Below are 16,789 nucleotides of genomic sequence, written 5' to 3' on the forward strand. Positions count from 1 at the left end.
TAGTGAATAGAATTTTGTATAATTTGCTATGCTATTTGAGTCTTTGAAGAAACGGCAGATGACATTTATCGAAGAAATGTTAATATACATTTTTCGAGCATTAAAGAAAGACATTCCTGCCAAATATTAATAATATGACTCATAATATAATATATGAATCGTATATGAATCATGAATACGAGATTATATATGAATATAATATAATATGACTCAGATGGCGAAGAAATTGGATGTGTCTTGAAGGCGAAGAATTCTTAAAAATTCCAGTCATTAAATCTTCTATCAAAAACATTTTCTCAAAACTCACCTCTAATGTAATGTCTTAGTTCTCCTCTAATGTAAAAAGTTAATGTGCATTTAATGTATTTTTAATACTTCACAATTCTATATGTAATGTAAAATGTAAAGCAATGTTATTTTTTTTCTGGGCCTTTGTATCAACAATTGTTTTTTTTCCCGTCGTGCTAGGTGGATTGAACTTCGGAGACCCCATCAAATTTCCCGCATGGCCTCTAGCTAATTCGGGATATTACTTGCATTCCTGCCAAATATCTCATGTTAACTATCTAATGTCTTGTTTTAGTCATCTACTACGAAATTTATTCGTTAGCAAATCTGTCAACTTTGAATTATTTACTCCAACAATTTTTACTTCAGAAATTTTTTTCCCGGTTTCTAAATAATTTATTCCGAAATTAATATGAGCAATAATTTTTCCTCAAATAGTTAGATATTTTCTTTTGTTTATATCATTTCAAATAAAATTATTATAGTCAATTGTAGCAGTTATAATTTGACATGCCTATGCAGAAAGTTGTGTATATCTTTGTGGCATACGCATTTTTATGATTTTTTGCAAATGTTTGTCAATAAAAAAAGAAAATTGAAAGACATTTGTTTTTATTCCTTACTAGCCGCCTTTGGCGACCAGCCGGTTCGCCAATCTTAATGTTCGTTTAAATTTTAATAATTAAATAGCTTGAACCGGAGTTTAACCCCCTTCTTCGCCAAGTTGCGATAACGCGCCAAAGCTGGCAATCTTTGTTATGCACTATGATTGAACATCTGCTCCTTTGCTTTTGAACATTTCGCAAGGCCGTTGTTGGCGATTTTTAAAAATTTCGCTAAGCAGGGGGTTAAACTCCGGTCGTACCATTAAATATTTTACGCAATTCCAACTTTAATAGATTCTTCAGCAAAATATTTTAAAACTTCAAATTTTGATAGTCATATAATTTCCTCATAATACTATAAAGGCCTTCAGTCATAACTTGATATGCATCTCTCTAATTTTCTGTTACCCCTCGTAGAATTTATGCTTTAAATTAAAGTGTAAATTATTAATCTGCAGTTAATATAATAATATTTTTTACTGAAACAAAGCATTTTTTTTAATAATATGATTACTGATAATAGAGTCACTGAGCGTTTAAACTTTATGGGCACTAAAGAATATCTTTCTTAATTTATGTAATATCTCAAGAATTTGTCAACAAAATTTTCTCAGATTCATCATGGACAGATCGATTCATTAACCATGTTTAATTTTAAATGCATCAAACACTAAGAAAATAAAATGAATCGTTTAAAATAATCGGTCTAAAACAGGTTTAAAAAAACTACTTAAAAACGATGTACTTAAAACTATAAGCATATACAAAAAAATATATAACTAACATAAATACAATTTAATTACAAAAGCATGCAACTAACCTAAAAATAATTTGAATCATTGAAAACAGGTTAAAAAAAAACTATTTAAAAAACGATGTACTTAAAACTATAAGCATATTTAAAAAATATATAGCTAACATAAATACAATTTACTTACAAAAGCATGCAACTAACCTAAAAATAATTTAAATCATCCGTTGATAACGGTTGTCATGGCAACTATCAGAATGCGCATGCGAGAATTTTCTTCGCCACTTACGGTAACGCAAATGCGTGAATATTTCTACGCCAGTTGCGGTAACGCTATGCAGATTAGACATTTTTAATTTCCTTTATTCTGTGTTATTTTAATTCAAAAGTACTTCAGAATGAATCTGAAACATGGATTAATTAACAATGTTTAATATTAAATGCATAAAACATTAAGAAAATAAACAGAATCGTTTGAAATAATCCGCCGAAAAATGTTAATCCTAGATTCATTACTGTTGGGAGAAAAAAAAAACTAAAGCCTTTCTCATTTGGCGGTGGGGAAAATGGAAGATTTTTTTGGTGGGAAAGTTAGTTTTTAAGTAAAAATTAAAATTTCAAAAAAAGGGACCCCAGGTGCACATTCCCGACCTCTAAGGTATACATGTACCAAATTTGGTAGCTTTATGTGAAATGACCTGGCCTGTAGAGCGCCAACACACACACACACATTGAGCTTTATTATAAGTATAGATTGATATACAAGGTGGTTATGATTAAAGTTCCATTTTGAAATGGTCATTAAAGGAAAACTACTACCGAATTCTATTAAACTTGGTAATAGTTTAAAAAAGGACATGCAAATTTCTTTCTCGGCAAAAAAAGTTTAAAAACACACCACCAAGGGAAAAATGATGCTCTATGCAATATTTTTAACAAATTAGGACATGAAGACTGTCAGACGATATTTGGGTTCAAGCCCTGTAATTGTCAAGATCAATCGTCTGTAAGGCCCGCAAAGATAAATGTTCAAATAATGGCAGTGAAAAATGCATGTGACTGGTGCTTGTAAAAATGTTGCAGGTCGAGAAGACTTCTTAAAAACACAGACTTTTATTTCTTGCGACAAACAAACAATTAATACATTATAAAATATCACATATTACACCGACACAGACTACGAACACAAGTGAAAAAAAGAAAAAGAATCTGAATCTACGTCTAAGTATGCGCGCACGAGTGCTTCCGCTCTTATATAGAGTGAAAAAACATTTGCATAAAACCGTCAAATAACATCTTGCATAAATAATTGGGAGCATGGTTTTATTTCATGTGATAAATCTTTGCGAACGGGGTAATTCAACTCACAGTGTTCGCAATCCAATTACTCACATCGAATCATCAACAGTTTGTGTACACGCATTCGGATGGAAAGAAAAACCCAATATGAAACGAGCATCTTATTTTTGCCAACAAAGACACCGGTTTAAAATGTGTATAATCGTTTCTGAAACATAATACAAAGCATGTTCAATGTGAGGTACACCATTTTTTGAAAGAAAGTAAAATCGCGTTACTGCATCTGAAGAGGTGTCGGAATGTGCTAGAATAGAACCTGGGACCTTTGGGTTAGCAGTCCAGTAACGATCCGATTTTACCAAAACAGCCGTCTGGGTAGAAGCGCTGTTACTGGCTTATATGCTATTCACCACAGTACTCTCCTTCCAGTGAGTCGAAGGGGAGACGAACGATATGGCGTTGAGTGGTGATGTATTGAGTTATTTGTAGCTGTTGTTTTAATGGGCAGGTACCCAGTTTGAATAGCGCCAAGCGTTATGGCGAGCGTGTGTGTGGGTGCTGATGCGCCAAGTGTGTCTGGCGACTTTGGGGTTGCTTTCTCCGGCTTTTGTCGGAAAGCATAGATGAGAGGCTTGTGGTCTGTAAAAATTATAAACTGACGTCCTTCCAGCATGTGACGAAAATGCCTAATGGATGCGTACACTGCAAGTAGTTCTCTGTCATAAGCACTGTACTTTTTTTCCGCCGTCGATAGTTTTCTTGAGAAAAATGCAAGTGGTTGATAGCCGTCCGAAGAGCTTTGTTGTAGAACTCCTCCGATGGCTGTGTCAGATGCATCAGCGGTTAAGGAAATACTAGCATATGATGATGGGGGAACCAAAGTTGCAGCATTTGCCAAATCATTTTTGCACTGTTGGAAGGCTTTCTCAGCTTCATCTGTCCAAACTATAGGTCTTTTGTCTTTTTTCTTTGCACTTTTCAGGTAATAAACCAATGGAGCTTGGGTGGATGCGGCATGCGGGATAAAACGTCTGTAAAAATTCATCATCGTCAAAAACCGTCTCATCTCCTGTACAGTTGAGGATTTGAGTACTCTCCCTCCAGTGAGTCGAAGGGGCGACGAACGATACGGATGTTCAGTGGTGATGTATTTAGTAGCTGTTGTCCTATGGGCCTATCCAGTTGATTAGCGCCAAGCGTTATGGCGAGCGTGTGTGGGTGCTGATGCGACAAGTGTGTCTGGCGACTTCGGGTTGCTGCGTTACGTGAGTCTGACGGCTTTGGTTGCGGGTGGATGGCGCCACAAAAGCTGTCTGAAGGTTGAAGGTTCAGCGTCCGAGGTCACCAATGAAGAGGTGTCGGAATGCGCTTGGATAGAACCTGGGACCTTCGGGTTAGCAGTCCAGTAACGATCCGATTTTACCAAAACAGCCGTCCGGGTAGAAGCGCTGTTACTGGCTTATATGCTATTCACCACACATCTTCAACAATAGTTTTTAGCATATCAGAAGCAATGTTACGCAATGAATCGGAGCATCGCATCTTTCAGTTCCGTCAAATTGTTTAGATCATCATTATAAACAATGCTTTTGAGATACCACACATTGATCTCAATGCTTTGTAACACGTTTCAGAAACGATTAAACACATTTTAAACTGGTATCTGCATATCTTATTTCGCTTAACGATATTGATACAGCGCCATTTCACCCTGGTAGTAAGTTTTCGATCTTTATTTTGGCGGAAAAGAAATTCCCATGACCTCCTTTAAACTATTACCAAGATTGATAACATTTGTTCCGGTAGTTTTTCCTTTATGACCATTTCAAAGTGGAACTTTAATTATAACCACCTTCTATATTAATGTCTAAAACGATTTTATCACTAATTCCTTTTACAAAAATTTCCTCAAAACAGTTCACATGTGTAAATAAGATGAAAAAAATTTGATCACTCTTATTTGAAATTAAATTTGTGAGCGTTATGGTTAGTTTCGAAATTAAGAAACAAGCTTTTATTAGAGTTATCCACTTTAATTATTTAAAAGAATTTTCTTTCACATTTGATTTTTAGCATTCACATTTTCATGCCATCTATATCTTAAGGTACTATGATCACTTTCCTAATTTTATCAAGAAATATTTTTCTAATTTTATTTGAAGTTTATTAAGAAAATGAAAAATAAAATGACAAAATTTCATTTTTTTTTTATGAAGGAAATTACTAATAATAATTCCAATGTAAATAAAAATGATTTTCATACTAACAAATATTTCTTAAAAGTTGCCAAAAATTTAAATAAATAAAAATTTGAAACGATCTTAACAAGACAAAATAGGAAAGAATAAAGCTTTAAGTAAAGCAATACTCGAATTTTCAAAGGATTGAAATCTGCATATTTTACAGACATAATTCACTTATTTCTTTATTGTTTCATTGATTGATTCTCTTGATGATGTCGTGTCTGCGTTACCACGGAAAGGGGGTGCAGTAGCTTCTGAGGGTAAGACCCCTGACCACCCGAGGGTAGAAGTCTGACTTCAAGCTCTTATAAAGATGAAACTCGCACATTCGCTTGCACAACCCATTTTTACAGGGGGGAGGGGCACATTCACACACCTCACAGGTAGAAGACAGATGAAGAACAACCCTGCCCGAACTGGGATTGGAACCCGGGACGCCCAGATCACGGGGAAGATGCGCTACCCCTATGCAAGGACGCCATCGTGGATTCTCTTGTGATTTATGTAAGAATCATAAAGGCCTTAAGAAAATTTATAACATGTTACTGAAAAGTAATATATCCCCTATCAAAGTCAACTTTTCTTGAAATAAATAATGACAAAAAATATAGGGAATTAAGAAGAACAAAAACAAAATATTCACGATAGAAAACAGCAATCTCATACTTTTTTTAGACTCAGAAAAGAGTATAAAACTAACTCATCGTGGTTAATTTCTATAGTATTTTATAGATTTAATTTTAAAGACAGTATAGCCGTTTATTAGCAAAATTATAAACTAAGGCGCAAATCACCAAACGACCGCGTTATTCTAAGATAATTTAATTTTTATTTTTATTTTACATTAGAACTTAGAAATATTTTGAACTGAAAGCCAATATTTTGAAAAATATAAAAGTTTCAGTAATTTATCTTCTGTTCAAACGATATGATATACGTTATGCATTTTCATCTTGGTATACTAAATTTATAATATGTCATTCGAACGCATTTACTTGAGAACAGACCAGGTGGAGCATCAAAAATATTTCCAATTAGATGTCGAATTATGTTATATTTTTCAGCAGCTTTTTTTTCCTCCTCATCTTTTAATATGTTGAAAGCGTGAAATAGATTATATTTCTTAAAAAGGTAACCTCTAAAAAATTTATATTTATGAACATTTATGATAAGAAAAATATATGATGTGTTATCTTTTGTTGATGCATATGCTATTCTCTTACTCAAATAAAAATGTATATGATTTATTTACTAGAAATGAAGATGATGGTATACTTGATGAATTGGTTGCCCAATGTAAACCAGACTGGCCGAATAATTATACATTCTGCAAGTGTGTGGCTGAAAATTTGATCATGGACACTGCTTCGGATTTACCGATCGTCATCATGCGCCCATCTATAATCGTCGGTACTTTGAGAAATCCAATGCCTGCAAGTAGAAAATTGAAACATTTTAATCTTTTATATAAATGCTGTTATTCTATAATTTTTAAAGGAAATTCCAAAATTCACTTTAAGAATTGTATTTGGGTCCTTTATAAGATAAAATTCTTTTTCAATTGAGAATTTTACATTACGGAGGATGGGTGTTGTGGCGGATTGATATAAGTGAGGATAGAACCTGGACCTAATGGTTCGCAGTCCAGTAACATGACCATGATACAAAAGCAATTGCTCAGGTAGCGTAGCAGTTAATTGGCTTATAAGCTATTCACTACTGACTCCCCCTCCAGTGAGTCAGAGGTGAGACAAACGATATGGCTGTTGAGTGGTGATGTATTAGCTGTTGATTCTAATACGCCTGTACCGATTTGAGTAGCGCTAAGCGTTATGGCGAGCGTGTGTGGGTGAGTGCTTGCTGATGCTGTTGCTGCGTCAAGTGAGTCTGAAGACTTTGGTTTGCTGTGGGTAGATGGTGCCACAACAGCTGTACGAAGGTTGGAGGTTCGTTGCTGCGTCAAGTGAGTCTGACGACTTTGGTTTGCTGTGGGTAGATGGCGCCACAACAGCTGTACGAAGGTTGGAGGTTCCTCTTCCGGGGTCAACATTGTAGCAGATTGGAATGAGCGAGGATAGAACCTGGGGGCTTGTGGTTTGCAGGCCAGTAACATGACCATGATACAAAAGTAATTGCTCGGGTAACGTAGTTGTTAACTGGCTTATAAGCTATTCACTACAATGTCCTTAATAAATGCAACATTATCCTCTTTTAAGTCGTGGGTGATTGTAGGCTTATTGGTATAGATTTCACCAATCTTCGAAGGAAAATGTCCAACCGCATTCACCGCATCCACTGCCTATTCTAATCACCAAAACTAGAATCGTAGAAACCAAGAAAGGACTCATGCAGTAATTTTATCTTAATTTTTCGTTAGCAATACTTTATGGCACAAATGGCGCAAAATTCAAATATTGTGTAAATTTCGGTACACCGTCTACAATTCGTTGGGGAATCCAAAGCTCAAATTTGGGAAATTTGGTAGAATAACAAAACACAAAATGAAAAGTTTTCGTCAGAACTCTCTTATATACTTCTACATAAGGATATAATTTATAACTTGTGATATAAAATGACTTAACTCATATCTGATCCAAATAAGCGTTCGAATGAAATCTTTAAATAAACTCTACAAATATTTAAATCACCAAATACGTAATAATGATGTTTCTTAATTTTGTTGTTTCTTATGGCACTTGCCATGGACAAGCCCGCTATTACGAAGACAGTGATTTTAAGCTGGTGGGGGAGCGTCTCTTGCTTTTTTAGTAGCGCCAACTAGGGCCAAGAGTACGACTTTGCTACTTACCCATCACTTATTTGCTTGCACAACCCCTTTTTACAGGAGGGCACATTCACACGTAGAACAACGGAAGAATAACCATGCCCAAACCGGGACTCGAACCCAGGACGCCCAGATCACGGGGAAGACGTGCTACCCCTATGCCAGGACGCCGGCCTTAATTTTGTAATTTTGCTATTTAAGATTTTCGCATTTTCTCAAGATTTTCAAAATTATTGATGGCGATTTCAGGTGTACAAGCTTTTTTAAAATAATTTCAAATTAAAACTGAAATAACTTGCTCAAAAATATCTAACAGCAGACATAACCCCCTCCTTGATTCCCTTTTTTTAAAACTATTATTTTTAAATGGAAATTAATAATGTATCAATATATTATTTACATATAAAGGAAAATTAAGATTAAACTAATTCAAGTTTCGATAGTTTCTATTTCTTCTTATAATGCTTGACATAAGAGATAAAAATAATACCATTTATTTGTAGGAATTGAGAAACTGAAGTCTCAACTCCTAAAAACTCTATATTTTACTGTAGTTACATCAGTATATTTTCTGATTATGTGAGAAATTAGTCAATCCAAGATACTAGTTGAGATTTTATACCAATATTCATAAACTATGATCTGTAATTCATTTTCATTTGTGCTGACTTTCTATAGTAGATGCAACTTACCTGTTTACTCGATGACATGGTGTAGAAATATCGAGAAATATGTAGTATTCAGTGTAATAAATTAATATTGTGTAATTTGAATGAAAGGATGAGAGCTGTATGAAAAAAAGAAAGAGTGTCCAATTATTTGAAATTGCTGCCGAAGGGAGATCAGAACGAGGATAATTCTATCAAATGGAAAGTTTCACAACCCAGCTCTATTTATTTATGTAACTCTTACCCTCCTTCCCCGCAACAGCTAATGAGTGGAATACCAATGGCTGAATAAAAGCAAAGTGAAGGTCAGGATACTAAATCTATATTTATTTCAAAAATAATGAAGACGGGATGCCATCTAGTGGCATTTAAAAATTATTCCAGTTTAAAATGCACTTATGCATTACCGTCTCATGAGTTCGATTTCCAGAAATGCATGGGTAGTACGCCCGACTATGAGAGACGTTCGCTGGCAATGCATATATGTCACCCCGTCGCGAAAAGTTAATTGCACTGTTATTTCCTGTTGTATCGGCTGCCAAATTTCCCATGATTCTTTGTACAACAGGATGCAGTCCACACTGATGGAGGTCTACCACTTCATGGACGATCCCTGAAACTCACCTTTCTTTAAAATGGAGTATTAAATTTAATATTGAATTCTTTTTATGACGAGAAACTTCCACAATGCTTTAGTCGTAGAGTCACAGTTCGTATACAAAAATGTTTAATCAGTAATGTTCGACCAGGTAACGATATCATGCTATTGCCACCGAATGACAGATATATTTCCGTACTTATAGTTGTCCTGATTTGTATAAATGGTCTTGGTTTGGTGTATGAGAGCCATCTGTCGGTCATCTTGTAAAACATATACTGGAAAATTGCCAAACTATCAAAGTTAAACAGCAGCGACCTTTTTTTTTTAATTAAGAAATAGCTATCATTGAAAAATTAAATTAGAAAATAATAAATAAAAAAACAGATCTATCGTTAGATTATTTTTCTTCAATGATTCGATCAAAATCAAGGATTCTATTGCATGCAAGAAACTTGGAGTTTAAGATGACGGATTCTGTAATTTAACGATAAATAAGCATTTCAAGTGTCGTTATTGTGAAACAAAAATTTGAATTCAATTTCGAATATGTTTACATCGTTTAATAAATGATTAAAATATTTTGTTCTAAATATCGGTTTTTTACAGGGCTATCAAGAAGACAGTTCTGGAATATCAGCACTTACTGTTTGGGTAAGACATTATTTTCGTTATTGTTCAGTACTGTACCAAAGTATTTCGTGTAGAGGAGGAAGTAAAGGTGTATTTTGTGACTGTACCAGAGTAATTCATTTCAGATTTATGGCGAAACAGTTTTAAAATTTGTATTTATCTGGCGCCTAAAGTATACAGAAAACTCAAAATCCGTTAAATATTTATATTTCTCTTCAAAAATATATAAAATCAATATTCATACAATTGCTTGACAATTTATTCCGTTACAGATAATTTAACAGAAGTTTTTTTCATCCAGTTTAATAATCTCTATTTTAGTAATATTAGCATTCAAAATCGTTGTACAGGTTGTTTTTAACAATCGTTTAGAAGCTTTAAGAAAGAAGAAGCATTTGAAAAAATTATTTTTAAAATGAAGTATAATATCTCAATTAAATTTAAACGTACCAAAGAAGAGTCGGATCAACAAATACAACCAAAATCACAAAGGAGAAATATAGCTGAAATCAAAAAACGAAATAAGTTATATGACATTTTCAGTCAGTGTACAAGGTGGTTATGAGCATTATTTGAAAGTTCCACTTTCAAATAATGCTCATAACAAACTGCTGGACCAAATGTTATAAAACTTGGTAATAGTTTAAAAAAGGTCATGGGAATTTCGTTCCCGACGGAAAAAATTTAAAAAATTCAAAAATCAGGAGGAAATATTGTTAAGCAAAATAGGACATGAAGACACCAGTTTAAAATGTGTTTAATCGTTTCTTAAACATGTTCAAAAGCATGTTCAAAGTGTGTTATCTCAAAAGCACGATTTATTTTGATAATCTACACAATTTGGCGCAACTGGTAACATTAATCCTGATTGCTAAAAGCTATTATTGAGAATGCAGTGATGCGATTTATGTTACTTTTAGAAAAAGGTGGACGCCACATTCAACATGCTTTGCAACACTTTTCCGAAACCATATAACACATTTTAAAGCGATGTCTTCATGACCTATTTTGTTTAACAATATTGCATACAGTGACACCCCCTGGTGGTAAGTTTTTTGAACTTTTTTTTATGACCATTATGACCGTAGTTTTCTTTTTATGACCATTTCAATGTAGAACTTTAATTATAACCATCCTGTATATTTGGATTTTTGAGTTAGTATTTAAATCATGGGCTGCATAAAAAGAACATAAATCTGTTTATATATGTTCAAGACATGCAGACCTCATCTCCGTCCATATTCATTCCAGTATCAAATGCCTACTGACCGCTTTCTATTTTATAAAGGTTTATAAATCTCTGCATAGAAAATATGTGTACTTGTGAAATATAGAAAGTTTTACTTAATTACTTTTAAATAAAGCTTGTGGTGTCATTGCGGGAGCTTTGAGTATTTACAACATGGATTGCATGAAAAGAACATAAATCTGTTTATATATTTTCAAGACATACAGACCTCATCTCTGTCCGTATTCATCCCAGTATCAAACGCCTACGAAACGCAGTGTATTTTAGAAATGTTTGTCAATCCCTGCATAGAAAGGTTGTGTACTTGTGAAATGTAGAAAATTTTACACAACTGCTTTTAAATAGAGCATGTAGCATCATTGCCAGATCTTTAAAAAAAATGCCATAAATTGCCAAGTATTTACTATTTTTTTTTCTTACCTATTTTCCATTTTGTCATTCGCATATTTTTCAATTTACCTGCATAGAGATACTGTTCATTGATTTAAACTTTCATTAGCAATTTTTTTTTATTTTATGCTTTTAATTTTGAATTAGTTACTCAAATAAATTAATCTATGATTAAAGATAATAAAAATATCGTCAATTTGCAAATGTTTTCACTTTCTAATTTTGAATTTAATATTTTGTAAATAAATTTTTAATGCATTATGCGAAACATGACCTATTTTAAAATAGATATCGTTTTAAGGTAGGAAAAGGGTTTCTTAAAGTTCTCCATGCGGATCCGAACAGTAAAATGGATTTGGTGCCAGTAGACATCGTTTCAAACGCCCTTGTACTATCAGCCTGCTATGTAGGGTCGCAAAGGTATAGTAACCCATTTTTCATAATGTTCAATGTACATATTAAATTCTGCCTTTTTACTTTTAATTTAATGATATATGATACGAGAATCATTTCAAGCGCAAATTTTTACACATTTCAAACATAATTGTTATATCACCTAACAATTATTTGTTCATTGTCTATGCGATTTTTCTATGATGGCACATATTTTTCTTTTTTAAGATGTGCGTTAAATTGAAAATTAATTTGATGAAGCAAATTTTACATGTATGAAGTTAACAAGAATTTGCTTCGCTATAAAATATAATTTATATACAAATTTCTTGTTTCTGCATATATTTTAGTTTGAGTTTTAATAATGATGAATATGTGGAATAAGAGTGCTATTTTTATGGTGTGAAAATAAGAAAAAGTGGCTGCAGTATGTTCATTTGAGGGAAAAGCCAAAAGTTTAAATAACAATAAGTTTATAAATAAAACCTAAAAAATTTTTATTAAAAAAAATACAAGAATACCCTAGGAGCCTCGCGCTGCGGAGTGCCGTGTAAATATTGGTGCGAGCTTTTATGATATAAAAATGTAATGTTACCACAGTCTTAACAAATGCATTGAAACAATAAAACAAACAACCACCATGCTGCACGTCACTATCTTATGCCAAGATATGAATACAGTAGGCTGAACTTATTTAAAGTTTATTTGACGCAATATGCTTTTGTGGAAAGCTTTATTAGAATTTTTAAGTATCAAATTGTATTGTCTTTAATTCTTTATTTAATCTTAACTGAACATTTCTAAACAATGTTTAAAATTTTGGCTATATCCAGCTTATCCTTAAAGTCCTTTCATAAGTTTTCAAGAAATGAGGCACAGACATATCAGAACAATAATTTGGGGGTTATTAATTTTGAGATTGAATTTTTCAGAATTGAGGCACCTAATTCAAATGATCATTCTGTCCAAGTAAACAAATATTTAAATGATTATTTGTGCTCTTTTCTTAAAGATACGATATTAATCCAATGAATTTCATAATTAACTGGAATGATGCTTATGTACCAAGTTTAAGCAAACTTGTTAATTCTATTGTTAACTGCATATCAATTATTTTGGTGGATATAATTATTTTGACTGCATATCAATTATTTATTATGATTAGAGTTTATTTATTCATAAAATGCATTTAAACAGAAAATGACAGCACTGTTTAATAGGTTTCAAAAATATTGAGTCAATTTTTCAGGAAAGGCAGCGAAGCAAAACCACACACGCAAACGCACACACACAAGCGCACACAGACATATATATATATGTGTGTGTGTATACACATATATATATTGTTACGGAACTTCAATTCCACCAAGTCCGTTAAGTCACTGCGTTGGCTGGTGGTGGATGTATGGTGTGAAAGCAATCATCAGGCCTCAATAATGAACTACGAGGACTTTTATTGAACACGAATAAAAAGACGACAACTATACAGCCAAGATATACACTGACAACACACAGCAGCACACTACAACAAATAGTAGTCCACTAGTAGTAATTGGTAGTAATAACAACTACAGCACACAAAGCGGCCAGACAGAATTCAGCGGGAGATGGAAATCTACGTAGCGTCACTCTACGGCCTCTTCAGACACCTGCAATTTTCCACTGTCTCCCCTCAGTTTAGCTGTATCCGACTGCAGCACACTACTACACGACCGGCTATTCCACACACAACTCGATGCTGCTTCTACAATAAGCAACAGGACTCGGCACACAACTCATTCAGCAAACGCTTGAGCTCCACACAACGCTTGCACTTCGCCGTCTCTTTCCACTACTTGTTTAACTTCTACGACTCAATTCAGCTTGAGATTACCTGTCTTTTATAGTTCCCAGGTGTCGGGATGTCAAAATCCTGGACCAATAAGGCGTATCTCGATTCCTGTTTTCTGAATTGCTAAAATTCTCGAAGTTTCCAGTAATATCTATTTCGTTGCCAAATTCGTCGCCAAGCTCTGGGATCACTGACGTGGCACCCGATCAGCACTCAACAGAGCTAATAGTAAAAGATCTTTCCATTGATTCTAACGGTGCTGGGAAGCAACTGTATATATATATATATATATATATATATATATATATATATATATATATATATGTAACAATTTTCGGAATCCTGCCGGCTTTCCAATATGTAAGCATTATTTTATGTGAAGCAGGATGCAGTTTTGAAGACAGTGAAAAGACTTTTTTTTAAAAAATTCTTTTTAATCCATCGGGAAAGCATAATTATATTAGCACGCAAAGACGCGGACATTGCGCGTCCGCCACAGCGCATCACAAAAGCAGAAGTGGGGAAAGAGGGCCGAAATAAATTATCCCTCGCCCTATATAATCTTAGATTTTGATAGGGAAAGTATTTCTTCATTGTGCTAATATATTAATAAGATTCTGATAGGGATTTCTGACGCATGTCAATCACATGCAAGGAAAAAACATTGATCTTTTAAGAAAGAATGTGCTTACTGGACATTTTTTACCCCTTCACGCCGAGCGTGTGAAAGTAACGGCGTTTAGTCGAGTCAGCAATTTTATAAAGCTTATCTTGAATTAATTAAGTAGAGAAAGTGTGTGTATATATATATATATATAGAGAGAGATAGATAGATAGAGAGAGAGAGAGAGAGAGAGACAGGGTGTCCACTCTTATTATGACCCAATGGTTAAATTCTAAATTATTAAAAATAAAGATAGACATAAAATTCCAGTTGGAAAAAGGCTTTAAATGACAGGACAAATTGTATTTTATATTTTTGTGCCAATATATACAGTTCAGAAAGAGGTACGAAATCCTAATTTTTATTTTATTACAGGTCATATCAAACATATATCGTAAAAAAATTGTTGAAATTCTAAAATAAACGATAAAAAATGTTTCATAATTAAATTTGACTGATCTCTAGCAATTTAACCTAAATGGATGTCAATTAAAACTTATTTTAAGGAATAATATGCGAAAGTATCACAATATCGCATAATTTCAATTTAGCAACTTGAAATTTCTCTCGAAATATTGAAATTAATATGAACATTTGTTTAAAATAGTGATTTTTAACTTTTCTTAATTCGACTCATTTTACTTGCAGAATAATAGAAATTTCTTTTTTTGAAATGTTACAGTGTAAAGAACAATTTTATTCCTTCCTTACTCAGTGGCACGACATGTGGCACATGGCACGACTCAGTGGCACATGGCCTTGTGTGGCCTTCTCAAGAATTTTCTTCCAGGCTTCTCTTTTCTTGGCCATGGTCTTCCAGTTAATCACTCTTAAAGTGGTGAAGTCGTGTTTCTCGAATAATTTTTCTCGACAATCGACCTTCAGAGGTTGGGTCGACCCCTAGTTCTTGTTCCAGTGCGCTTGGCTAGGAATATTTTCTGCGTGGTACGCTTCCTGTTCATTCTAATAATGTAGCTAACCCATTTAATCCTTTGGAATTTTCTGTATTTCATGACGTCGGGTTTCTTGTAGGCACGGTAAAGTTCTAACTTTGAGCATCTGTGTCAAAGCCATCAACTTGTCTTCCTTCAAAAATAGCTCTTAGTATCTGCCGTTCAAAGATACCAAGAGCATTTTCATCTTTTTATATCATTGTCCAGGTTTCTGAAGAGTATGCGAGTATCAAGAATATTTTACTAAATAATACCGATCGGATCGAAAAGCTTGAACTCGCAATTGAATTTCGCAATTAGTGACTCAATCAGCATAAGATATAATTTTTCATATTACTTAAAGCATTGTTCTGAATTGAAATATATGTTTATCTTTAAAAGTTTAGATATTAGCTAATGAGCTATAATAAGCATGGGCACCCTGAACAGGATCATCTTTTATTTTTATGTCTCTTGATGTATTTTAATAATTCTACATTGTTGAGACTAATATTTTTTTCTTACTCTTTAGGTGCGCGTCTCCCGTGATATTTAACTGCACATCCACAGAAAAGTTTAATATTAAAATCTCAGAATATGCAGAAATTTTTATGCAGTTATTTTCCAAATATCCAGTTCCACAAGCATTTGCGGATGGAGTAAAATGTGAGTATTTTCCTAATAAATACGTCTTCTATATAGCCAGAATCTACAATCACTTTCTTCCTGCAATTGCCATAGATGTGATGCGAAGCTTTTTTGGAAAAAAACCAAGGTAAGCCTTTTTCCAATTAAAAAATGAATTTAGAAACTCCACTGCATTATTTATTAGGTCTTTATAAAAGGTTTCGAAAATTTTACTTTTGAATAAATTCCAAAAAACTCTGTAACATATTTAAACTGCAGTAAGTATATGAAAATAGGATCAATTATATCTAACATGATAACTTAAACTGACTAGTGCCTCTTTAAATCTGAACCATCGTTAAAAAAAAAAAGCTTTTCATAATCACAATTCGAAAATAACGCAATTGCATAGTTCCTTAAACAAGAAGAAAGCCGACGTCCTGGCATATGGGTGTCTTAATTGTGATCTGGGTGTTTCGGGTTCGAGTCCCAGTTCGGGCATTACTGTTGTTCTATTTGGGAGGTGTGTAAATGTGCCCTTCTGTAAAAAGGGGTTGTGTAAGCGAATGCGATACATGAAGTAGCGAAGTCGTATCGTTGGCGCTACTGAAAAAACAAGAGACACTCTATCGGCTTAAAATCGCTGATAGATAACTGTAGATAATCGTTTTGTAACGAAACTGTTTGTGGGGTTACGTAAAACCGCTTAAATGTCTTGTAATTCGCTTACGGCAGGAAGAAGCAAATGATTGATGCAGATGCGCTTAACACGTCATTTGATTTTACAGATAAAAGTGAGCCTGTTTGTCAGAGTTCCCCTTGTTACGAATCGA

General features: G+C 33.7%; 1 protein-coding gene across 3 annotated transcripts in view; it reads left to right on the plus strand.

Annotated features, from left to right (window-relative positions):
• Nucleotides 1-16,789, plus strand: part of LOC129972346 (fatty acyl-CoA reductase 1-like) — a 69,375-nt gene that overhangs the window by 48,731 nt on the left and 3,855 nt on the right. For 2 of the 3 annotated variants that reach the window (XM_056086453.1, XM_056086452.1), the window contains exons 7-10: nt 6,442-6,619; nt 9,847-9,891; nt 11,811-11,929; nt 15,862-16,104. In XM_056086453.1, coding sequence (XP_055942428.1) covers nt 6,442-6,619; nt 9,847-9,891; nt 11,811-11,929; nt 15,862-16,104 — 585 coding nt within the window. The remainder of the gene's footprint in view (nt 1-6,441; nt 6,620-9,846; nt 9,892-11,810; nt 11,930-15,861; nt 16,105-16,789) is intronic. The other variant, XR_008784851.1, reaches the window with a different exon arrangement.

Source organism: Argiope bruennichi, chromosome 6, assembly GCF_947563725.1.
Source record: "Argiope bruennichi chromosome 6, qqArgBrue1.1, whole genome shotgun sequence".
Taxonomy (NCBI): Eukaryota; Metazoa; Arthropoda; class Arachnida; order Araneae; family Araneidae; genus Argiope; species Argiope bruennichi.